Here is a 25,455-nt window from a genome sequence, read left to right on the forward strand (position 1 = left end):
CTGGGACGCGGGGGGCGGGGGTGGTCTCAGCTGGGGTTTGGTACCTTGGGGAGGGGCCTGCAGCAGGAGAGCAGCAAATGTGCTGCTCTGACTCAGTGGGCACTGCCCGGGATCCTTATCAACGCCAGTGTTGCAGAAGAGAGAAATGAAGGATTGATTGTCTCATGTGGTCTCCTTTCTAAGCCACCCTTCCTGTTCTCTGGGTCCTTGTGTGCTTGGAGGGATCCATTTGCCCCAGGACGAGGGCAGGGAGCTTTGGCCATGAGCATAGCCAGTCCCCATGGCCAGTTCTTGCTGGGGGTGGAGGGCAGTATTCTCTTCCCCTGTTCCCTCTCCAAGGCAATTTGATCACTTCCCACATACCCCCCTTGACCTCTAGCCCCTCAGAAGTCACCCCTCATACCCTTCCAAAAGCAGGGTTGACTGGAGCCCTAGTGCTAGCAGAAGAGCCCAGGGCTCCAGCCCGGCTGTAGCCTTGGACCATGTCTTCCCACAGCAGGGGAGGGGATTGCAGAGGGGGTGGGTATTGGGGTACCAGGCTTGGATAGCTGGGAAGTGGGAGGAAAAAGGCGCACCCTAGGGTGATTCTGTAGGAGGAGAAACTGTGCCTCCCTGCCTCCAGGGGCCTGCCTGGTTCTCCCTTGAACTCAGAGAAGTGTTATCTTCTCCAGGAGCTGTGCGGTCACCCTGGCTTCCGGTCACCCCTCTTCTCAGGTTTTGTTTAATCCCTTTCATGTGGCAGGAGCTCGAAGTGTTGTAGCATCACAAAAAGACATATGGAGGGGATTTCCTGGTGGCGCAGTGGTTGAGAGTCCACCTGCCGATGCAGGGGACACAGGTTCGTGCCCCGGTCTGGGAAGATCCCACATGCCGCTGAGCAGCTGGGCCCGTGAGCCATGGCTGCTGAGCCTGCACGTCCGCAGCCTGTGCTCCGCAACGGGAGAGGCCACGACAGTGAAAGGCCCGCGTACCGCAAAAAAAAAAAAAAAAAAAAAAAAAAAGACATACGGAGGTAATCCAGCTTACCTGGGTAACACAATTCTGGTGATGGTTAATGTTCACCCAGGGCCGCTGACTCGTGGTCCGGGCCTTTGATCACAAGCCTTGCTGTGTGAAACCTCACGAATGGGTGAGGTGTGCCCATCTGGGAGTTCAGCTCTGAGGACCAGCCGGGGACCAGATCAGAAGGGTTTTCCTAAGTACGCTCTCTGACCCAGCCCTAGGTGCTCCGCTCTCTCCCTGCGATGCCCCGCCCCTCTCCTGCAGCTCCTCCCCCAGCCTGCCCTGCTCAGGGAAGCAAAACGCTTGGGATCTCATCAAAACCCACTTTAATGATGGAGTGTTTGCTTCCTCAAATTCTGAGGCCAACTCAAGCAAGCCCTGCTCCTCCAGGAAGCATCCCAGAGGTACCATGTCTGCATTAGAGGCCTGTTGAACCACGTTCCTGAGGGGCAGGGCAGGCAGATTCTGAAGAGATCAGTTGAGCAGGAGTTTCCGTACAACAGAATGTGTTATCGTTCACAAATGGCCTGTGTTTAATGATCAGATCAGTCAAACAGCTGCACTGGTAAGACTTGGGGTCAGTGAGGTCTGATTGCAGCTCCCCTCTCCCACCAAAGTCATGAGAATGAATGCCTGTTCACTGACCCCAGGTGACCTACCTCTTCAAAAATGGGTGCTTTGGGTCACAATGGGGACAAGGCCAAGTCCATCAGAGTGAAGAATTACCGAGGTGCACGTCCCATTGACCAGGCTGGGATGGCACGGTGGCACAGCAGTGATTTACTAAACAAGCCTCCAGTGTGCCAGGCACTGTGTCAGACCTCAGGGATGCTGTGATGAATAAGCCATTGTCTTAGTCGGCTCTGGCCAGCATAACACCGCCACAGGCTGGGAGCTTTCATGACAGACATGCATTTCTCACAGTCCGGGAGGCTGGCAGTCCCAGATCAGGGTGCTGGCAGATTCTTTTTCTGGTGAGGGCACGGTTCCTGGCTTGCAGACTGGCTTGCAGACGACCACCTTTTCTCGGTGTTTTCACATGGTGGGAGGGCGAGAAGGAGTGGGGGAGAAGTAAAAGAGAGAGAGAGAAAGGACCTGGTCTTCCTCTCCTTAGACACGAATCTCACCAGGCGAGCCTCACTCTCACGACTTCATTTAAACCTAATTCTTTTTTTTTTTTCTTCTTTCCGGTACGTGGGCCTCTCACTGTTGTAGCCTCTCCCATTGTGGAGCACAGGCTCCGGACGGGCAAGCTCAGCGGCCATGGCTCACGGGCCCAGCCGCTCTGCGGCATGTGGGATCTTCCTGGACCGGGGCACGAACCCGTGTCCCCTGCATCGGCAGGCGGACTCTCAACCACTGCGCCACCAGGGAAGCCCTAAACCTAATTGTTAATTGCCTCCCAAAGGCTCCATCTCCAGATGCCACCACATTGAGGGTAGGGCATCAACATGAATTTGCGGGGACACAATGCAGTCCATAGCAGTCACAGACCCCACCCTTGAGGAGCTCCTGGGCCTTCGTGGAAACTCATTTTGATACACAGCTTAGAACAATCTCTACGGTCAACTCTTCAACAAATCGTTCCCAGCCCCAGCTCTGTCAGCGAGGCGTTCTTATTCACCATCTCACCGCGAGTTATGACCTGGGCAGGACAGTGATACGGGGGAGGGGGAGGGGGACGGTGGGACTAGTCCAGCGGGTCACGTTGCAAGTGGATGGCAGGTCCCAGGTCTCCTGTTAGCCTAAACCTCTTCCGCTGTCACGATGGCAGTCTTCTCCGAGGGAGGCCTGGCATTGTCAACTTCAATTTTAATTCCATTTCATTTAAAAATAAACTAGGTCAGAGAAAATTTAGGAAAAGACACGCCATAAAAATCAAAGACAAGAAGGTCAGACCTATCCTCATGGTTTACAGTCCAAAATGTTCCGGAGCATGCTGAGATTAAAGGCTTGCATGGGGAACAGAAAACAACCATGAGTAAACAAACCAAGATCTTAAAAGACTTATTTATAGCCTGTCCACAGCCAGGTAAGTGCCTGTCTGCGATGGGAACCCAGGGCCAAGCTTGCAACACACCAGATGAGCTTGGTGGGGCTGGAGTTCCAGGAACTGCCCTCGTCATCCTTGTGTCCTTTGTTAGGAGCAGCCTGGCAGCTAAGACAAATGACTTAGGTACGGGGAAAGTGCTCCTCCTTGGCATGGAACGTGAGCTTCGAGTCAGCTGGCCAGGCAGCAGCCTGCTTGGGAGGGTGTGGTTCCCGGCTGCCCAGCCCCAGGGAGCTGCAGGGAGAGGTGCCCTGACCAGGGGAGAGAGCGGGACCAGCAGGGACCTCGTAGAGAGCGCCTGGCAGGAGTAGGGGCTGCTGCTGAGGCCTTTGGTTTTTCTTTTTAAAGTAATTTGGGTTTGGTAAAGAACTATCCTTGACCTTTGACAAGAGGAGTGTTGTGGCTGAAGATAGTATGTTTTCACATATCACTGCTCTGACTAGATCCTAGTGGAGGGAGGGAAATGAATGGGTCCCCATGGGCTGACCTCTGGATTGAAAAGAGAATGGTGTCTCCCGGGTCACTCAGATCTGGAGGGGGAGGTACCCTAGAGCAGCACTGTTCAGGAGAACTTTCTGTGATGGTGAAATGTTCTGTATCTGTGCTGCCCCAAACCATGGCCACCAGCCACATGTGGCTGTCGAGGCCTTAACTGTGGCGGGTGAGGCTGAGGACCTGAAATTTCAATTTTATTTGATTTTAATTAATTTAAATTTAAAAAGCCACACATGGCTATTGGACAGTACAGCCCTGGGAATAATGCTCCTATTGAGAAGAAGTAGAAATGTTTTCTGTCACCCCTGCCTCTCACCCCAATGTAGAAAGAGCTTTCTTTCGATGCTGGGAATAGTGGGTAGTCAGTTCTGGGGCTAAATTCTGGCTTTACCATGTAAGCTACGGGACCTTGGGCAAGGGACCTATGTAAGGCATGTAGTGTAGTACCTGGCACACAGCAGGCAATAAATGATAGCTATGGTCATTTAAAAAATAACCTCCCCATGTGGTTACTTGCACGGCATTTGTGGCAATGGAAGTTGTACCATGGAAGAAGAAGAAAAGGAATTTCCCCAAACAGAGCTCAGTCACCATAGAAATTAACTGGTATCAAGCACACTGCAAGCTTAGAGGCTGAACTGATGTCCTAGGTCACATCTTGGGTTTTAACTTCAAGGAAAAAGAACTTTGAAGCACATGTCAACTCGTGCCCATCACCATTCAGGTCTCGCAGTGCCTCCCAGCCCTCAGAGCCATGTCTGGGGCCCCTCATCCCTTACATTACATCGGCACACCTGCTGGCCAAGGGGCCACCTTTTCCCTCCACCACTTTTAGGTGGAATCTGCAGGCGTGCATTCATTCATTCAGCAGACATTGACCAAGGGCCTATGATATGCTGGGCACTTGGGATACAGAGATGCTGAAAACACAGTCCCTGCCCTTTGAAGCTCAGGACCTGGTGGGAAAACAAAAGTGAGCTAAATCCCTATTTGAAGTCAGCACAGGTGCCTTAGGGAGGGAGGTTAGGGATCACTGTCCAATCTGGGGAGATGGGAGGAGCTGGTGGGGGGCAGCATGGTCACCTAGCTGAGTGCAGAAGCCCTGGGGATGCAGCCCAGAGCCAGGGAAGCCAGAGGATGACCAGGCTGATCTCTGCGAGGGACCACGCGGGTCCAGAAGAGTACCAGGGGATCGTTTGTCCAGCCGGTGTACCCTGGAGGTGGGGGAGGGAATACAGTGCCCTGGGCAGGACTCGGCTGAGCTGCACATGCCTCTTCCCAGAATGAGGTCACCGGCCAGCTGTTCTTGGCTGTGAGAAGCCCAGGCCTTTGTTAGGGGCCAGAGTACAGCTGTCACATGAGCCTTGTGGAGTGGTGGGGATCGCCACGCCAGCCTCTGGCCCTGCCTGTGCGAAGAAGCATGGCTGCGTTTGCAGAATGTTTCCGCGCTTCCATTGTGCTCACCACAGCATGTGAAAACGGAAGGGAAGATGCGTGTGGGAGTGTATGTGTATGAAAGCAGAGAAACGAAGTGACTCAGCAGAAGTCCCACACACACAGGCACGGAGCAGGGGATGGAGGCCTCCCAGAGCCCTTGGCATTCCCACTGAGAGAGATGAGTTATAGGTGGTGGTGTCGGCTTCCCCCTCCCCTGTCCCCAGCTGTGTTCCTTTCTATGTTGGCACAGGTTACCTAGAAAATGCTGCTAAAAATATAGGTGACATCCTCAGGTATATTATTGATTTTGCCTTTGAAAAAATCTGGTCATTTACTAAGTGTCCCCATTTCTCCTGCAGCCTGCAGGAGGGATGAAAGCTGGTCCCTCTGGCAGGTGACAACTTTTGCAACAGGAGCTGGAGAGCTGGGAGGCACGGCTGTTCCATGAACCAAGCTCCACAGGCCCCGGGGCGGAGTGTGGGTATGGGTTATCATCAGTGGTTAGGGGATCCTTTTGTCAATGCCAGGAGAGCGCCCTGGGGTAAACATCTATCCTGGTGGATTCATTTCTTTGGGCTTCCCAGAATTCCTTCCCTGTTGCCTCTATTTGAAATACCAGTCTCCTTGGGATGTCTCACTCATGAAGCTCCACATACCTTGGTGAGGGGCTACAGGAGCAGCATGGATGGGGGTAGGGGTGGGGTGGGTCCTTGAGAGGCTGACAGTGACCCAGGGTGGACCTGCTGAGATGGACTGGTCCACAGGGCGAGCTGTGAAAGCTGGCAGGCCTGACCTTCAGGTCTGGTGTCGGGAGAAAGGGGTTGGTTTTACTCCGAGGGTTGGACCCCACCTGGAATTCATTTCCCAGGCTCTGAAAGGCACACTGGGCGCCTGCAGAGTTGCAGGAGGGACCTCCTGAGGCTGGGAGGCCTGTGTCTTCTAGAGCCCCTCATCAGGGATAATGCCACCCTAACAGCCATATCCACTGTCTGCTGTAAGGAGCCCTGCCTGGACCTTCCGGAATCCTAGCTGCTTCATCCACCTGGCAGTTACAGAGGGCCGGGGAAGAAAAGGCTAGCGGATGTTCCTCTAGCACTCTTTTTTTTTTAAAAAAAAACAATTTATTGTAAGCTTACTTATATACTACAGTGGGCCAGCCAATTTGCATTATTATTTTGTTTAATTTATTTATTTTATTTATTTATTATTTTTGGCTGTGCGCAGGCTTTCTCTAGTTGCAGCAAGCGGGGGCTACTCTTCGTTGCGGTGTGTGGAATTCTCATTGCGGTGGCTTCTCTTGTTGCGGAGCACCGGCTCTAGGCACGCGGGCTTCAGTAGTTGTGGCTCGCGGGCTCTAGAGCACAGGCTCAGTAGTTGTGGCACATGGGCTTAGTTGCTCCGCGGCATGTGGGATCTTCCTGGACCAGGGCTCGAACCCGTGTCCCCTGCATTGGCAGATGGATTCTTAACCACTGTGCCACCAGGGAAGCCCCCTCTAGCACTTTTAATTAAAAAAATCATTTTCCTTCTCCAGCTTCAGTTTCTTTGTCTATAAAATGTAACTTTGGAGGCATTTTCTCACTCTGGATGAGATGATTACCTCTCATCCCGGTCGGCACACTGTTTCTGTTTGCAGGTCGAGACACCAGAGTGATGCCGGGAGAGTGAGCTGGGCCTCCCTTTCCACTGAGCTCTGCCACTTAGAGCTGAGGGTCTCAGAGGAGGAGGGAGGGTGGGGGAGCTGCTCAGTGTGTCAATTTTATTTTACTTTCCCATCTATGAAATGGGATAATAATACCTGTAGAACTTAGACGGCACATGATTATTGGAAGGCTCCCACGAGATAATATATGACAAAGGACATTGTAATAAGAGAAGTAATATATAAGTAAGGGGCATTATTAAATGACATTTGGAAACGAATTCAGCCCCGCCCTGTCCACGCCAACTGGTTCCCCTGGGTGTTATAAATGGCTTTCACAGGATATCTTTGTCTTGACTCTAATGGGCTGACTTCTGAAGAGGACTGGACCGTAGGGGTATAAGTGTCTCCTCTATTCCCCCATTCATCCCGATAGCATAACCCGAGCTGTCTCCCACCCATGAAACCCCTGCTCAGAAAGGCTCTGCGGGGGGCGTTCCTGCGTTCACTCCCTTCTCTCTCTTGCAAGGAAAGGCTCTGTCCCTCCAGCGCCCCCAGACCCAGTTTCCTAGGCGCTGGGGTCAGTTTGCGGGCCTGACCAGGCTAGCCCTGCCGTGGGATGAGGGAGGTGAGGATGAGGCTCTAACTGCTGAACTGGGAATCCTGAACCGGGAATGGTTGGGGCAGGGGGCCCGGGGGGAGTTGGGGCGACCCGGCCCTTGGGGCGTTCTGCCCCCGGACCGGCCCCCGCCTGGTTCCCTCTCCTGTCCCGGCGGGCGCTGGGCTCGCAGCCCTCCTTGTTCCGCCAGCCAGGTTGTTGGCGAGTTAGACCTCCCAGCCTCACGGGGCTGCTGTGCGGCTGCGGCGACGTCGGCGACTGCGGCGCTGCGGAGGAGACGGAGGGCTGGGGAGGCGGCACCACGTGAGTCCCGGGCCAGGCCAGGGCTGGGGCCTCGGCGGGAGATTACCGTATTTACCGAGGCCAGTGCCGTCCCTTGGGGGCGGGTCACTACAGGCGCGCTACCGTATTTGCCGGGAGCCGCGCAGACCCTTTCCGGGAGTGGCGAGCGCAGCGACTTAATTATGTATTTATCCAGGGTTGCGTGGTTCCCCCCGGGCGCTGCGGGAGCGGGAGCGGGAGGGCGTGGGTTGCATGAATTCCCTAAGGGAGCCGGGGCTTGCAGCGGAATGGGGTGGGTTGCTGCAGCAGAGTGGGAGGCCTACATATTTTAGTGGGGGTGGGGTTGCGACGCAGAGTTTACCATATTTCTCCAGGATCGCTCCGGCCTCAGGAATTGGCAAGGCTGTGCGCGGGGGGGGTCGGGTGGGTGGGGTCAGCTCTTTTGATTAATGCCGCTATTTGAAAAGAACAGCGGTGCGGGAGGCTGGCCGTCTTTATGAGGGTGAGGGAGAAGGGGCGCGGGAGGCGCTGCGGAGAGTTACCGTATTTGCCTTGGGCAGCGCAGACTCGAGGAAAGAGCCACTGCTGGAGGCCGGAGGAACTGGGGCGCAGCCTGGTCTGTGAGTGTGGGATGGGATGGAGGAACCTGGGGGAGACAGGGGGGCCATGGCCTTGGACCCTCTCGGCGGGCGGGGCCCTTGGTCAGGGGTATAGCTGGGAGAGTGGGGAGGCTGCCCAGAGACAAGGCCGGGCTGAGATTGGCCAAGGGGACGGTGATGATCTGTCCTTGCAAACGTCCATGCAGCTGCCTGGGGAAAGACTTGTGGGTGGTGTCTATTGCAAGTAGTACTTGTCCCCTTCCCCTGGGTGAGTGGTGTTCCACCCCAGCCTGAGGGTAGGGGGTGACAGAGGGGGTGCCTCTGGGACCCCACTCTGCCGATAGGTCCACTGAGCTTGTGGTTAGCAGAGAGATCTGGAAGTGTGGAGAAGGTCTGCATGGAGGACCAGGAGAAGGGCCAACAAGCTTCCCAGTTGGGTGTGGGGGAATGCAGGGGAGTGGCCAGCTCCTTCCCTCCGAGCAGCCCCAGCGTTCTATGCTCTAGCGAGAAGGAGCCTAGGGTTTTGGGGAGGTGTGAGGGTGGTGGCTGCAGGCAGTGACCCAGAAGCAGTGGTCCTTTGGGTATTGATGGCTCTGTGATGGTGGCCAGGAGGGTGGTGGTCTAGTGTGTGTGTGTGTGTGTGTGTGTGTGTGTGTGTTTGTTTTGAGGGGAACTTAGCTGGTGAGCAGCTACTATGTTGAAAAGAGCTTTTGACAGGAAACTTGAGGCCTAGTCTTGGTTCACCTTGCTGTGTGACCCTGGGCAAGTAAGTGGGCCTCACTGAGCCTCAGTTTCCCCATCTATAAAATGGGGTTCAATAAGCCTGCCCCTTCCTCAGGGCTGTTGTGAGGACAGTGGGAAACAATTTAAGAGGAACACAGTATCCTGGGAAAGAGGATCCTTAGGAGAACCAGTGTGAACGGGATGGAACCGAACTTGGGGGTGTTTGTTGAGCTTTGAGTGTTCCTCAGCCTTGGGCCAGGCTTTGCTGGGGCGATGCCAGATGCCAAGAGGAATCAAGCTGAGACCCGCCCTCTGGGAGCTCACACTGTGGTTCAGTGACTTGCAAACCTTTTACAGGCATGCCTCATTTTGATAAACAAAGAGCTGCTGCCTTAATGTTTAACTGAGGTTACTTTCAAGCTTACAGGGCTTTTGTTTCTTTTTTGAAGCTTTGCAAAAATATCTTTAAACCACTGTTGATCCACCCTTCCCTCCAGATTGGGGATGCACCTCCCTACCCCCCTTCTTGAGAATCTGGTTGGAAAGATAAGACGCATCCAGGTTCAGTATAACTTACAATACTAGGAGTCCCTGAGTATTCCTCATCAGCATTTATTCCATGCCTTGTGTGGCAGGCACAGTGTTTGATGTGGGGCAGAAAAGGAAGCAGCTCTGTCCTTAAGGTGCTCACAGGGCAGGGAGACAGAGGTGGCCTGACAGACCAGCATGCTGTGTGATGAGTGAGGGTCATAGGGTTGGGTCACGGGGCTCAGGAGGGGCTGGAGAGGTCAAGGAAGGATTCTAGCAGGAAGTGTCGTTTTAGAAGGGCCTGCAGGAGGGGTAGGATGTGATGAGGGGTAGAGGAGAAAGAGGGGCATTCCAGCAGGGGGACACAGGCTCCAACAGGACTGGAGAGTGGCGGGTTCTGGAAGCCATGGGAGCCCAGGGGAGTGTCCTCCCTGAGGCTGGGGCCTGGGTGGTCCTTGGGTGCCCCCTGACTACTCTGCTTCTGCCTCCCCAGGGGCCGGTGATTGCAGCCGGAAGTGCCCATGACCGAACTGGCGTCCTCCGGGGACAAGTCCCCTGCGGGGGACGGGGAGGAGGGCCTGGGGGACGATCGAGGCCTGGTCATCCACCACCCTGCGGAGGAGCAGCCGCACCGCTGCCCACTGTGCGGCCAGACCTTCTCGCAGCAGCCCAGCCTGGTGCGGCACCAGAAGGCGCATGCCGGAGTGGGCCGCGCGGCCGCCTTCGTGTGCCCCGAGTGCGGCAAGGCCTTCAGCGTCAAGCACAACCTCGAGGTGCATCAGCGCACCCACACGGGCGAGCGGCCCTTCCCCTGCCCCGAGTGCGGGCGCTGCTTCAGCCTCAAGCAGAACCTGCTCACGCACCAGCGTATCCACAGCGGCGAGAAGCCGCACCAGTGCGCGCAGTGCGGCCGCTGCTTCCGCGAGCAGCGCTTCCTGCTCAACCACCAGCGCACCCACGCGCGCATGCCCGCGCCGCACCCGCGCCGCCCCGGCGTCTTCGGGGAGCGGAGGCCCTACTTCTGCGCCCGCTGCGGCAAGAGCTTTGCGCGCGAAGGCTCGCTCAAGACCCACCAGCGCAGCCACGGCCACGGCCCCGAGGGCCAGGCGGCCCATTTAGGCCGCGTGCTCTGATGCGCGCTGGACCTGCCGCATCCGTGACCTCTGGAGATGGCGCTGGGCTTTGGCCCCCTCTCTGGCTGGGATCCCGGGAGACGGGGAGGGCTGGCTTGGGGTCTCAAAGGAGTGGGCCGCCTCCTTCCGCTTCTTCTCCAGGACCCTCTGGCTGGCTGCATACAGCTGCTTTGGGCCCCTGCGTTGGTTTTCCTCCGCAGGCCCACCCGGCTTAGAGCAGGTGAGACCCGGCGCTGGCCAGAGCCCGGCTCAGGCGTTCGGGGTCAGGTGGGGACAGGTGAGGGAGGTGGGGCGTACTGAGCTCGTAGGTCTACGACTAGCTTCTTACTAGATCTTCATTCCCTGAATGTCAGAGTTGAAAGCGACCTGGAGAGGGTACTCTCCACAATCCTCAGGCCCACCCCCAGCCCCTAGGGTCTCCTGGCACCAGCACTTACTATGTGGTACCCTTGAGAAGTCATTTCACTTCATGACCCAGTTTGCTTATCTGTGAGTTGGGGCTAACGATGAGGGGTCCTCCTCCCTGGTATATTGTGAGGATTGTAATTGCTGTTAGCAGACAAGAGAGGGTGACGTCGTTAATTGAGCTCCCCAGCGTGCCAAGCAGTGTGCTGCGCAGGGCTCTTGGGAAGAGCACAGCCACAGGCCCTGTCCCCTGGGGTGCTCGCTCATACAGGATGATGCCGACTTACCGGCTCTCGTGGGGACAGACTGCAAAGTGCTCTGGGAGGCGAGGTGAATGGCGTCGCCCAAAGCAGTTTGATGGCTTGAACTGGGTCCTGGGGATGAATAGGGAGAACAAGGGTGTGGAAGGTCTCCAAGGCAGGGGTCCTACCTTGGAGGCTCACATTTGCTCTACAAAGGACTTTGTGGCAGGGAGAGGGGACACTGAGATGTTTAATGGGAAGAGCCCAGTGATCTCAAGTACAGTTCAGGGACAGCTGGAAGCACTGGGGAGAGATGGAAGTGGGATGGGCAGGAGCCTCGAGGGTCCCGGGGTCACGTGGGCAAAAGAAAGTGAGACCCCCCAAGAGGCTTGGCCAAGTTCATGCAGTGAGAAAGGGGAGAGCCAGGACCCATCCCCCGGGCCTCAGATTCCAAGTTGATGCTTGGAGGCATGGGCTTCTCAGCCATTTGGCAGACAAGGACACTGGGGCTCACCCAATCTGGCCCTAAATCACATGTAGGAGCTAGCGGTGCAGCGGTGGAAGCCTGGACCTCATTTTGGGTTCTGGACCCCAAGACCCTTCATTTCTACTGTATCATTGTTAAGAGAGGCTCTTACAGGTGGGAAAATGGGACTTTGGGGATGTGGGAATGTGAGCCTGGGCAGGGGCATCGCTAGGGGCTGTGGGTGTCTGAAGGGGACATGGCATCCTGGGTAGTGGGTTGGGAGGAAGGAAGCTGGGGGGCTGGCAGAGGACCTGCCCTCATAGAGCCCTTGTTCCACGCCCAGCCCCGTGCTCAGCGCTGGAGACCCATCCCTGCCCTCTGCCCTTCCTTAGAGCCACGGGGCTTCTCAGCGATCAGTTGTCCTCTGCCTGCCACCCCTAGGTGGCTGTTGCACTGTGGACTAGTACTTAGTGGTGGAGATTAAGAGATTAAATCGGGACCCAGGACATCTGGAACCAGTCACCAAGTGCCCTGAAGCCACGTTGTCTCATTGGTAAATGGGATTAGTAATCCTTGGGTGCTCGGTAGGGGCTAAGAGGATTCAAAGCCCTGGATGGGTGCAGGGGGCCCATGACTGCTCCCTCCTAGCCCTGGAGAGATGGCTGACGGGGGCTGGGCAGGGCCGCGTCCCACCCCAGACCTGACCCTGGTCTCTGTCTTTGTGAACAGATGAGGAATGTACAGGACCCCTGGGCTGTGTGCAAGGCACGTCTGACACAGTGACTAGGAATGGGGCCCTGGGCCTGTGCCCCGGCATGAGGACACGTCCCCTAAGAAGACCTGCCTCGGAAGGTGACAGCGGAGGGACCGATGGAGCCTGGAACTGGAGGCAGGTTCTGCGCCCTGGTGGGAAAACTCCCGGACCTGCTGGGAGTCACAGCCGAAGGAGAGCTCATGCTGGACGCCTGGCTGTGAGCCTCCCCTCTCCCCTGGCAGCAGGGACGGAGCCTGTGCGGGGAGCCTGCCTCTCTGCTCCCGCCTGGCCCACCAGAGACGGGAGGCGAATTGCTTAGGAGAACACAGCAAGTTGGTAGCAGACTCGGCTCCAGAGGCAAGACCTCCCCCGATGTGTGCACATACCTGCAGGCTTCGCTCTTCTTTCATAAGCAACGTTCTTAACGCTTTTGGGGTCGTGACGCCCTCTGACGAGATGGCAAAGGTTATGAACCTTCTCCCCAGGAAGACACAGATAGTCACGTGGATGCAAGAATCTACGAGCAATCCCAGGAGCTCCTGGACTCCAGGCCGAGATCCTTGGCCCCGGGACCAACCCGCCACTCCTACCTTACCTGACACAGAGCCCCGGGTCAGGGCCTCCATTCGAGTCACATTTCATCCCCTGCCCTCCCCAACCCCTGCCCTTTCTTCCCTTGTTCAGGAATAAAGAATTCTGAGGAGGGGCCTCTTTTAGTCACTCTCTTATCTCCCAAACCTAACAAACAGCGCATCAGGTTTCTGGAGCCTCACTTCCCTTCCCCAGATGTTGCTGGAAGCTCGCTGGGCTGGGCTGGTCTTCTCTGGTTTGCAGTTGCGTGCTCTGGCTGTACCTGGCTGCCGCTCAGGCAGGGTAGGGGGAAGGCTGGGGTGGAAGTGGAGCCTCCCTGCTGGGGCCCGCTGGCTCCGGGCAGGGAGAGAGGCCGGCAGACAAGCTTCTGTGTGTCCGGACTTCACAGCGGAACAAGAGGAGGGTGGTGCCGGGCCAGCAGCAGGGCGAGGGCTCCTCCGGGCTTCACACCTGCGCAGGTTGGCCTGGAGCTCCCCAGCCTCCCCAGACTGGACCACCCATCAGAAAAGGTGGGACGGACTAGGGTGGGGCTGGGTTGTGATGACAACCAGACTTCATGAGGTAGTTTATAGTTAGTGAAACCCTTGGAGGTGGGGAGAGGCCTTTAGTCATGAAATGTAGGTCAAATCCCAGGGACATGAGTGCTGGGGGGCGTGGGGGAGTTGTGTTGAGGTGAGAGGTCCCAGGGCTGAGCTGAGGTTTGGTCAGGGTTGCCAGGAGGCCCCCATGGGTTCCTGTCTCCAGTGCAGTTTGCATGTAGGTTCTTACCGTCTGCCGCAGGCCAGGCTCTGGGATAACAGGCCGCTCTGGGGGAGGTCAGAGAAATGAGGCCCTGTGCTTCTGGAACTTCCTTCTCTCTGATCCTTCGCCCAACCCGGGGGACCCTCACAGATGCCCCTTCTCCTCTCATCTCCCTCCTCGGTCCTGCCTCTGCTTCCCCTGCTGTTGCTCTGGCCTGTGCCGCACCCCCACCCGCCCCCCGGCCAAGCCCTCTTTTCTACCAGGCTGCCTTCCCGACCACCAAGCCCACGTTCCGCCCTTCTCTGAACAGTCCCCGTGTTAACACACTATCACACGCCTGAAATTCGTGTGGAGTCTTATGCAGTAAGTCTCCTACATACGAACCTTCAAATTGCGAACTTTCAAAGACGCGAGCGCGCGTTCCATCAGCGTCAGGCATGAGTGAAATTGCAGCTTGCCCCCCAGTTGTGTTAGCTGGGTACCTAAGCTAACTTTGCTGGACTTGTGAACAAATTGGACTTACGAACATGTTCTTGGAACAGAACCCGTTCGTATGTAGGGGACTCACGGTACTCCCGTTTCCCGTGTGTGTGCGCACGTGCAACCTCCACTGAGACTGGGAGCTCCCTGAAGGCAAGGGCTGTGTCATTCCTTCTTGAACCCCAGCAGGTTCTAGCACAGGGCTGGGCTCATAACACTCAGGAAGTAGTTGCCGACTGGCTGGTGGGTCCAGTGCTGGAGGCTGTGGGGTGGGAGGCGATGGGAGGTGTGACGGGAAGAGGGACGTGAGTCCTCTGGTGAGTGTATCTTATTGGCTGTGGGCTGGCTTTCCTGGGCAATAACAGCTGCAGGAGGCCTTGGTTTCTCCCCTCCTTGGGGCAGTGGGACAGGAGAGACCACCCCCCCATTGAATCCGCAGGAGTGTGTGTCAATGGCTGTCCAGGCTGGATGTCTCCATAGGTTGCTGACGCTTGCTGGAGCTGACCAAGGGGAATCAGTGTTCTCTCAACATCAGCTCACGTGAGGAGTGGTCATTTGGGGCTCAGCTGGGAGCAGGGAGGTGGCCTCCAGCTCCGCCTCCATCATTTCTTGAGGAGTTAGGTTCAAGGTCACATAGCTCAAAAGCCACAGCAGTGAGTCAGCTCAGGCTCCCCGATATGGATAATGACCGCTATTTGGATGTGGGTAATGGATACCGGGGCCCCTTGGGTTAGTCCCCCGGCAGCTTGCTCGATGCACAGTGAGGCAGGCCTGCTGAGAACCTTCGAGGTGCTTCCCTCAGCACCTGAGTGCTGGGCCACTCCAGGGCTGGCCCATCCCCACCCAGAGGCCCTGGCCGGTCACGTCTCTCTCCCGGCTCTGGTCTCCTTATCTGCTCCTCCTGCCTCATGGGTTGTGAGAATCGGATGACTGTGTATATACACTGTGCGCACTGCGAAGCCCCACGTAGGGGCAGGGGCTGCCGTCATTGTCCTGCCACTCTCTCCTGCCGCAGGTGGGCCTGGCCGCTGACACTTCACGTCACAGCCCACAAGTCTTCTGCAGCAGAAGATGCTCTGGAGAGTGGAGTTACGCCAGGCCTGCCACCGCGTTGCCGAGACTTGGATGAGCGATTTCCCTCCTGTTCCTGGTGAGGGCCTGGGCCTGGTCATGGCCAAGGTCACTCCAGGACCTTCCTTCTGTGCCCTGCTCTTTGATTCCGATTTGGGGCTGCATCGATTGTCTCTATCAGCCAAAGAGGGTCCTGACAGGGTCTTTGAGACCTGGGGCTGATGGGGGTGAATCAGGCAGGATCCTTGTTCAACTCAAATCCACGAACACCAGAAAGGGGAACCGCAGGCTCCGTAACTGAGAAGGGCAGGGACTTGACTGTGACGCCGGCTCTGCTCTCCCTCATGTCAGCTGCCTCCCCAGCTCGCGGGGCAGGAAGGCGCGGGCAGTAGCTGGGCCCTCCGCCAGCTCAGGCTCAGCTCCTGCCCTGATGGTCTGAACCCCTTGCAGGGCTGACTCTCATCGGCTGGAATCGGTTGCTGCTTGCTGCCAGGGCAGTGGCTGCACCAGGCCTGGGGAACGCCACGCGCTGGACGGCCAGGCCTGGGCACACACCGCCTGGAGAAGGTCAGCTCCGCCTGGAGCCCGTGGTCTGCGCGTGGGGAAGGGACGGTTCACCAGGGAAACCCAGAGGCGAGAAGGCGGGTGAGTGGACTCCAGGTGGCTTGTTATAACCGCAAGATCACAGCCCCCCTCCCGACTCTAATCAGAAATAGCATTTTTAAAATATATACAAAAACAGCAACGGGTTTATTATTATTATTATTATTTTAAAATATTTATTTATTTTGGCTGCGCCGGGTCTTAGTTGGGGACACAGACTCTTTAGTTGGTGGCATGCATGCGGGATCTAGTTCCCTGGCCAGGCATCGAACCCGGGCCCCCTGCGTTGGGAGTGCAGAGTCTTAGGCACTGGACCACCAGGGAAGTCCCAGAAACTGCCTTTTAACAAGATGCCCAGGCCGTCGTCGTGTGTGCAGGTGGTCTGCCCTACCTCACTTCCCCCCGCTTTGAGGGGGGCCTTTTGACTCCGACACGCCATCGACCCTACTATCCAAAGGGAGCAGACTGAAGCGTGTTTTTTCTTAGGCAGCTTGTGGGGTGTAGAGACGAGATGCCTCCACCAGGGTCCAGGATCCCATCCACCGTCGCCCACCCCCACCCCCCGGCCCTGGGGACCAGAGCATTCATCAGCCGTGCCCATCCTGACCTGGCCGGCCCAGCCTGGCTTTATGAGAATTTTCCATTAGCACAGAACACAGCACAGGAGAGAAAAGCCCAGGAAAAGGCCAGCCCCGAGAAAGCAGAGCAGTTCCTCCACCCGGTCTCTGTCCCCACCTTATGACCCCCTTCAAAACATCACGAAGCCTCACTTTCCTCACCCTAATAACGCCCAAGTGAGAGGATGTGTGCCGTGGATGCTGTGTGCCCCGCTGGATCCCCTTTCCAAGCTATTGTGGGCATCGGCTGCTAATGGTTCACAGCTGCCTAGCTCAGGGGGCTGCCCCCAGCCCACCCCTACCACTGCGAGTGACTGCTGACCCCAGAGGGGCCAGCTCCAGTGCAGCATCTGCTCGGGGCTCCCGAGGGAACAGGCGACACTGGGCTCCTGCTGAGACCACATCCCTGGCTCCTTCCCCCACCTGAGCCTACTTCCCACTTCCCTTCTCCAGAGAGCACCTCCCAACAGTACTCGTTCCCCTTGAACAGAATCCTTGACTCAGGCTTCGCTTCCAAGGACCCCAACCTAAGGCAGTGTCTCAGAGGGAAACACGCTCCAAGGATCTTGCACAGACAAGAGATCGTGACTAGTATCCTTGTTTAGTTCTGCGTGGTGCTGTAGGCTTTCATCAAAGAGCTGCTGGTAGATGGACAGATTGCAGGTGGCCGTGTGCTTTGTGAGATGGTGAAACCCACGTAGAACAAATACCCACTGCTGTTCTCGACCTAGCTTTAGACTTGGGTAGCATTTCAAACGCAGATGCTTCAGACCAGCATGTTAGCTGTTGTGTTTAATAATAATCGTTTAAAAAAGGCTGTTGTTGGTCAGAACACCTGGGGACAGGGGCCTCTGAGATGGGGGAAAGACCCGAGGGGCTGAGCTGGTCCTTCCCCAGCCTGTGGAAATCTGCTAGGAGACAAGCAGCAACTCCTGAGATCAGGTTTCAAGCACGTGGGTTCAAGAGAACCTTAGTTTATAGGAGCAGCGTGAACTGTGTCCGTGTGTGGGGCAAGAGGCGTTCCGGAGCCAGGTGGCATGATGGTGCATGTGGGTCCCGAGAGGTGGCAGAGACAGTGGCTGAGGGACGGAGGGGACAGGCAGCCTCCACTGCATGCAAGCACTCCCAGAAATTGCTGGGGGTGTGTGCGTTGTGGTCTCCTGCAGGAGGAATGGACACCATAGAGTTCTGGGGGCGGGGGAGCGCTCCATCTTTATTTGCACAAAAGAAGCAGCATGTTTCAGGCTGGTGGAGCGGGACACCATGGCCGTCGCTTTCCCACCTCGTCTCCGCGCTAGCTCACGGTGCCTGCTGCCTTGAGGTTAATGCTTGTTCTCTCTGCTACTGCCCTTGACATCTCCGCCCTCTGCTCTGTGTGTCCCTCTCTGTCTCCCCCACAGAATCCCAGAGCCAGATTTGGTGTGACTAGTCACCATCCCTTGGACAGCGTTCATTCTCCCCACACTTCGATGTGGCTTGTGAGCCTTGAGCTGGCATCCAGGGGGCAGGTACACTCCAGACCCAATAGCTCCGGCCAGGGTGATGGCAAAATATGAGTCCCGGGAACTCTGAGGGATGCCTGAGCACATGTTCCCAGGAGGGGGCTGACAGGGTCCAGGGCTGTCTGGCTTGTCCAGCCGGTGTTCTGGTTTCTCCCTCACTTTTACTGTGCAAATCTCTCTGCAGCCCCCCAGTGACCAGGTAGATGGCCTTGTTGCATGAATGTTGGTTTTCACTGGATTCATGCTCTGGGTAGCATGCTGGAGTTGGAACAAAAACATCCCTTTTGGATCTTCTTTCTGTTCCTATTGCCTCTCCCTGGTTGGTATATGTTTACGGTCACTTCTCCCTAACTCCTGGAGAGGGTTATATAAAATGGGACTGCTTGCTTGGCCATCACTGGAGCATATTCAGGAAATCTTGCAGTATGAGAAAATCAAGAAACAGAGCCAGTGAATACAGCAGTCTCACTAACTGGACAACGTTAAAAAAAAAACCAGATATCACTGATAGATCGTATTCTGTGAATACAATCTGTGAATATTCTGTGAATGCAATAAAATTAGAAATACAGGCACACCTCTGAGATATTTCTGGTTCGGTTTCAGACCCCCGCAATAAAGCAAATATCGCAACGAAGCAAGTCACATGAATTTTTTTTGTTTCCCAGTGTATATAAAAGTTCTGTTTACACTATATGGTAGTCTGTTAAGTGTGCAGTAGCATTATGTCTTTAAAAAAACAGGGTACACACCTTAATCTAAAAATACTTTATTGCTAAAAAATTCTAACTACCACCGGAGCCTTCAGTAAGTCGCAGTAGTAACATCAAAGATCGCAGATCACTGTAACATAAGTATTAACATATTATTTCATATTATAATAACGAAAATGTTTGAAATATTGTGAGAATTACTAAAATGTGGCACAGAGATATGATGTGAGCAAAGGCTGTTGGAAAAATGACGCAGATAGACTTGCTTGATGCAGGGTTGCTATAAATCTTCAATTTGTAAAAAATGCATTATCTAGGGCTTCCCTGGTGGCGCAGTGGTTGAGAGTCCGCCTGCCGATGCAGGGGACACGGGTTCGTGCCCCTATCCCGGAAGATCCCACATGCCGCGGAGCGGCTGGGCCCGCGAGCCATGGCCGCGGAGCCTGTGTGTCCGGAGCCTGTGCTCCGCAACGGGAGAGGCCACAGCAGTGAGAGGCCCGCGTACAGCAAAAAAAAAAAAAAAAAAAAAAAAATGCATTATCTGTGAAGCACAATAAAACGGTATGTACCTATAATTAACAAAAAACCCCACAAAAGCTTCTGTACATTCAGGAATTTATGTGTTTATGTAAAAACACACTTATTAATAATTTACAGATAACAGAAGAAATTGCATTGGAAATGATAAAATATTTATGAATGAATGACTATGAAAACACTACGTTTCCTACCTTGTGTCATGCAAGAGGAAAACTTTACTCTTAAATGCATTCATCAGAAGAGAGGACATTTTGAAAATCAAAAAGTCAAGAGTTTAACTTAAGAAGTTAGGAAACGAACAACAGAATATGCCCAAAGAAGGAGAAAAATAATAAGAAAGATAAAAGTAAATTAAGATAGGAGCCCAGATAGCTTTAACTGGGGAGGCTTGTCAACCTCTAATGATGAGATAATACTTCATATACAAACTGTTCCAGAGAATAGGGTGAAAAATACTCCCAAACTCTTTTAATGAGGCTGGTAAAATCTTGACAATGAAACCAGACAAGGACAGGACAACGAAGGAAAATTTTCAGCCAATCTCACCCATGAGTAGAATCGCAAAAATCCAAAATAAGATATTGGCAAGTAAAATCCAGAAATATATTTTAAAATGCATCATGACCAAGAAGGCTTTATCAGACAAATATAAAGGTGGTTCAACATCAGAAAATTCTATTAAAGAAATATACCACTGCAGCAGGTAATGGAGAAAAAACATGAAAATCTCAATAGATGCAGGAAATGCATTTGCTAAAATTCAATTTATTTGCAATAAAAAAATCCAAACCCCAAACAAGCAAACGAAACAAAACAAAAACCAAACAAAGCTGTTTTTTTTTTTTAAATTATTTATTTATTTTTGGACGAATCGTATCTTCGTTATTGCGCGTGGGCTTTCTCTAGTTGCGGCCAGCGGGGGCTACTCTTCAGTGCGGTGCGCGGGCTTCTCGTTGTGGTGGCTTCTCCTTTTGGGGAGCGCAGGCTGTAGGCGCGCAGGCTTCAGTAGTTGTGGCTCGCAGACTCTAGAGCACAGGCTCAGTAGTTGTGGCGCACGGGCTTAGTTGCTCCGCGGCATGTGGGATCTTCGTGGACCAGGGCTTGAACCTGTGTCCCCTGCATTGGCAGGCGGATTCTTAACCACTGCACCACCAGGGAAGCCCAAAGAGAGCTTCTTTCTAGGGTTACCTCTATTGTCTGTTCTGTGCAATCCTTCCCCCTTCCCATTACACTATATCTTCCTCCTCTGCTGCTTTTTTTTTTAATTAAAAAAATTTTTTTTAAGTATAGTTGATTTACAACATCATATTGGTTTCAGGTGTACAACATAAGGATTCAAATTTTTATAAATTATACTTTAAATTATTATAATAAAATATAGGCTATATTCCCTGTGCTGTACAATGTATCCTTGTAGCTTATTTATTTTTTACCTCTTGTAGTTTGTACCTCTTGTCCCCCTACCCCTATCTTGCCTCTCCCCACTTCCCTCTTCCCACTGGTAACTACTATTTCTCTATGTCTGTGAGTCTGTTTCTGTTTTGTTATATCATTCACGTGTTTTATTTTTTAGATTCCATGTATAAGTGATAACATACAGTATATTTCTTTCTCGGTCTGACTTATTTCACTGAGCATAATAATCTCCAGGTCCATCCATGTTGCTGCAAATGGCAAAACTTGAGTCTTTTATAGGGCTGAGTAGTATTCCATTGTATATATACATCACTTCTTCTTTATCCAGTCATCTGTTGATGGACACTTAGGTTGCTTCCATGTCTTGGCCATTGTAAATCGTGCTGCTATGAACATTGGGGTGCATGTATCTTTTTGAATTAATGTTTTCATTTTCTTCAGATATATAACCAGGACGGGGATTACTAGGTCATATGATCACCCTATTTTTATTTTTTGAGGGTCCTCCATACTGTTTTCCATAGTGGCTGCACCAGTTTACCTCCCCACCAGCAGTGCTGGAGGGCTCCCTTTCCTCCACACCCTCTCCAGCACTTGTTTGTTGTGGTCTTCCTACTCTTCTTTATCACACTTTCATGGGTAGCTCTTTGTCCCCTTTTTTTTTTTAACATCTTTATTGGAGTATAATTGCTTTACAGTGGTGTGTTAGTTTCTGCTTTATAACAAAGTGAATCAGCTGTACATATACATATATCCACATATCTCCTCCCTTTTGCGTCTCCCTCCCACTAGGCCTTTGCCTTTGTTCCCTCTTCCTGGAATATTCTGGAATGTTCTGCTCCCAGATATTCCCAGGGCTCTCTTGTCACTGAGGTATGAGTATAACTGTCATCTCATGGAGGTCTTTTCTAAACACTCTAGGTCAATAACTTCCCATCTATTCTTTTTCACATCAACCAGCTCTATTTTCTCTCTTGCATTTATCACAAACATGACCTTGTTTATTTATTTGTTTGCTTGTTCATTATCTCCCCCTTCAGATGTAAGCACCAAGGACAGTACAATGCCTGGCACACGTCAGGTGCTATATAAATATTTGTTGTGTTAACTGATACGGGTTTTTTGGCCATTACTGGGGCATATTCAGGAAATTTTATAATATAGCAAATTAAACTTATTAATAGTTTCAAATGTAATGAAATACTTTTGAGACTACATGTAACAACAAAGCTGATATGTTGCTCTCTGTAGATATTTATTGATTTCAACTTTTCAGTTTTCTTTTGGTATTTTGCAATGAAAAAATAGTCTGTAACATTTTTATAATTTTGCAAAACCTATAAGCCCTAGGCTTTCTGTCTATGATGTCTAATGGAAAAATGGACCTATTTGGGGGAATTATGTAATTTCTCACTCTTTTTGTCTGTGCATCCAATAAATGGAATTTATTTCGTTTTTAAGGGGAAAGTTGTGTGAGATTCTTTATTTGGTTGACTCTGTGGTGAGGTACAGAGAGCTTACATAAGCTGCATAGTCAGTCACGCCAGACTTTTCTAACAGATGCCAATGGGAGAGTGGCGCCCTCTAACGCACATTTGGAGAACTGATGCTGAGTAAATAGGACTTTTGTTCTCTAAAGCCAGCCTGGCGACGTTTTTATTATAATGCGCAAGTCAGGGACCATGTAGGCGGTCAGTAAATACTTGCTGAATGAATAAATAGAACCATGAGGCTTTTCAGAGTGCCCTATGGAAGTGAGTAAAAAAATAAATAAAAGCAGAGTTGTAAAGTTAACTGTCCCCTTAGAGATGAAGTGAAGGTTGATGGCTAATACAGGGGAGAAGAGAAAATTGGAGGTAGTGAAATTCGACACATGTTTCTTTTCTGAGTTTCCAGAAGGGAGAAGGAGAAAACATAGAGTAACTTTCCAAACAGAATGAGCCAAAAAGCTGGCAATGAAAGTTTGCTCATGAAAGTATTAGAGGGACTTTTAAAAAGGGAGTAGACCCCAAAGGGGTTGATATGCCAACTCCATCGGCTGGCTGTGTCAACCACAGGGTGCGAGAGAAGGAAGCACGTAATAAGAGCGGGAAAAACAACCACTAGCTGAAAAGCTGTGGGCTGTTTTCATCTGTAAGCAAATCTTTAAAATGTAGATGTTACACTCACATGCGGAATCTAAAATATGATACAAATGAACCTATCTATGAAACAGAAACAGAATCACAGACATAGAGAAGAGACTGGTGGTTGCCAAGGGGCAGGGGTTTGGGGGAGGGATGGAGTGGGAGGTCGGGGTTAGCAGTAAGCTTTTATATATAGAATGGATAAACAACAAGGTCCTACTGTAGAGTACAGGGAACTAAATTTAATATCCTGTGATAAATCATAATGGAAAAGAGTATATAAAAAAAGAATGTGTATATGTGTAACCGAATCACGTTGCTGTACAGTAGAAATTAACACAACATTGTAAATCAACTATACTTCAATAAAAAATATTGATAACATGTAGATGTTATTGACGAAATTTGAACACTTATTGGATACTCAATAATACAGAATTGTTAATTTTTTCTCAGTTACAATTAGGTTATTGTGCTTACATAATAAAAGGATCTTTAGCTTTCAGAGATACATAGGGAATGAAATGCTCTCTGGGATTTGTTTCAGCATCGTCTGGGGCATGGGTGTGAGAAGGTGCAGTTAGAGATGAAACAGTGTTGACTGTGTGTTGATGATTTGAAGCTGGGCGAGAGGGGACCGGGGCTCATTAGAGCCTTCTGTCTACCATTGTCGTGTGTTGGAAAACTTGCGTAATAACAAGTTGAGGTATGTTTGTGCCTAATCCTTCTGGCCTTTTGAAAGTTCCCTTCTTAATACTCCCGAAAAAACTGAAGTGCTGTGGATGTTTTGGGGCAGAGGAGGTGTTTGAGGCTGACTGGGAGTGTTGGTTTGGAGCCCTTTCCTTTTGTCCAAGAGATCAGGATGGCTGCGAAGGGGGAGGGGCTAAGAAGATGCCCTGCTTAATTTACATGGGGGTAATGTCAATATACTAGTCCTTTCAAGATGGGGAAAGATGCTCTAATTAGATAATTGAGTCAAATCATTTTGTGGTCGGATTGACTTATGGATAGATTAACTGGAAATCTGAAAAGTTTTCCAAATGCTACTGAGGAAATAAAATTACAGCAAAGACCTCTTTGCTGTCCATCAGATAGTTGAGTATGAACCGACTTTTGACCTCTAGAATGTTAATTCTACATTGGAATGCTTTGAGGGTCTTTGTTGTTGTTTTTGAACTAAATGTTTTTAAAAGGAAATATGACATAAATAATTTTTGAGAGAATCCCAGTTCTTTAGAGTGACTATGATTCTGCTGTGATCCCACGGGGGGAGGGCGGCACGGTGCCTCTGGAATACTAAGAGGGCAGGTGGGGGACACTGAGCCCCCTGCCAGTACTTCAGAGGTTGATGCCCAGCTGTAACAGAATACTGTGAGTGAATTTTTGGAAGTAATTTCCGTATTTGCCCTAATTTAGGAAAATTCTGAGGAACACTAGAAACGACTAGGGATCACATCAAGAAATGCAGTGTTAATGTCAACTTCCAGTAGAGACAGGTTCTGGGCTCCGCGCTCTGGGTCTTCTTTCCGGACAAGGTGGGGCGGGGGGTGATGCCATGGGACTGGTAGAAGTAGATATTTGGACTGAAGAGTCTTCCGCTGACTTTTCAGTGGCCACTAGACAGAAATGGCTGTGGTAGGAAGAGCATGGGTCTTGGTGTTAAAACTGGGTTCGAATCCCAGCTCTGCCACTTCTAGCTGGGATCTTGGGGAAACTGGCTCCTAACAGGAATTGTCTGGTTCTCTGCACTCCAAAGGTTGCCCGAAGTAAGGCACCAGTGCCTGTTGGGGAGCGTCCCCCTCTTTCTTTTTTTGTTGTTTATTGCTAACTTAAAAAAAATTGAAATACAGTTGATTTACAATGCCATGTTAATTTCAGGTGTACAGCACAGTGATTCACATGTGTGTGTGTGTGTATACACACACACACACACACACACACATACATATATCTATTCTTTTTCAGATTCTTTTCCCTTATAGGTTATTACAAAATATTAAGTATAGTTCCCTGTGCTAGACAGTAGGTCCTCATTGGGTATCTATTTAATATATAGTAGTGTGTATATGTTAATCCCATCCTCCTAAAATCTCCCTCCCCCCTTCCCCTTTGGTAACCATAAGTTGGTTTACTATGTCTGTGGGTCTATTTCTATTTTGTAAATAAGTTCATTTGCATCCTTTTAGATTCCACATGTAAGTGCTATCATATGATAGTTGTCTTTCTCTGCCTGGCTCACTTCACTCAGTATGATGTGTCCCCCTCTTTCCAAAGCACTTCCTTCGATGTCCGTTTCCAGGCTGCACCCCTCAATCTTTGCCCCAGCTGAGCACAGGCACCACCCCCTCCTGGCCACCTGCTTCTCACCCAGCAGGTGGAGGAGGTGCATGATGGGGGAAAGTCAAGGGGACCCTCGGGCCCGGAGGGGCATGGCTGGCCCCAGGGTTCTGAACCTGGATAGGGGTATGGAAATGGAATTGTCAGTGGGTTGAGATTTCCAGGACTTCTAAAAGGGCCCCAGTAAACCCTCCAGAACTTTCACTCGAGGCTGGAAGAATAAAATGAGCAATTTCTGTTTCTCTAATTTGAGGGATTTTAGAAATGGAAGTGGGGGCTCCAGACGTTTCTTCATTTCCACAGTGAATAGAATGGAGGCAAATTTTCCTTGGGTTGGACTT

General features: G+C 52.0%; 1 protein-coding gene across 3 annotated transcripts; it reads left to right on the top strand.

The window, feature by feature from the left end:
* Window positions 1-2,860: 2,860 nt before the first annotated feature.
* Window positions 2,861-11,160, top strand: LOC308622910 (uncharacterized protein). Of its 3 annotated transcripts, none has more exons than XM_081244629.1 (2): window positions 2,861-3,034; window positions 9,871-11,160. In XM_081244629.1, the coding sequence occupies exon 2, from the start codon at window positions 9,899-9,901 to the stop codon at window positions 10,508-10,510; it is 612 nt and encodes a 203-aa protein (XP_081100755.1). In that variant the 5' UTR covers window positions 2,861-3,034; window positions 9,871-9,898; the 3' UTR covers window positions 10,511-11,160. The 3 variants fall into 3 exon arrangements, with proteins under 3 accessions (XP_081100755.1, XP_081100754.1, XP_081100753.1); XM_081244628.1 differs by lacking the exon at window positions 2,861-3,034 and adding an exon at window positions 7,649-7,711; XM_081244627.1 differs by lacking the exon at window positions 2,861-3,034 and adding an exon at window positions 8,083-8,147.
* The last annotated feature ends 14,295 nt before the right edge of the window (window positions 11,161-25,455 follow it).

The sequence above is a fragment of the Mesoplodon bidens genome (assembly GCF_964165515.1).
Source record: "Mesoplodon bidens genome assembly, chromosome: 9".
In the NCBI taxonomy this organism is placed as follows: domain Eukaryota; kingdom Metazoa; phylum Chordata; class Mammalia; order Artiodactyla; family Ziphiidae; genus Mesoplodon; species Mesoplodon bidens.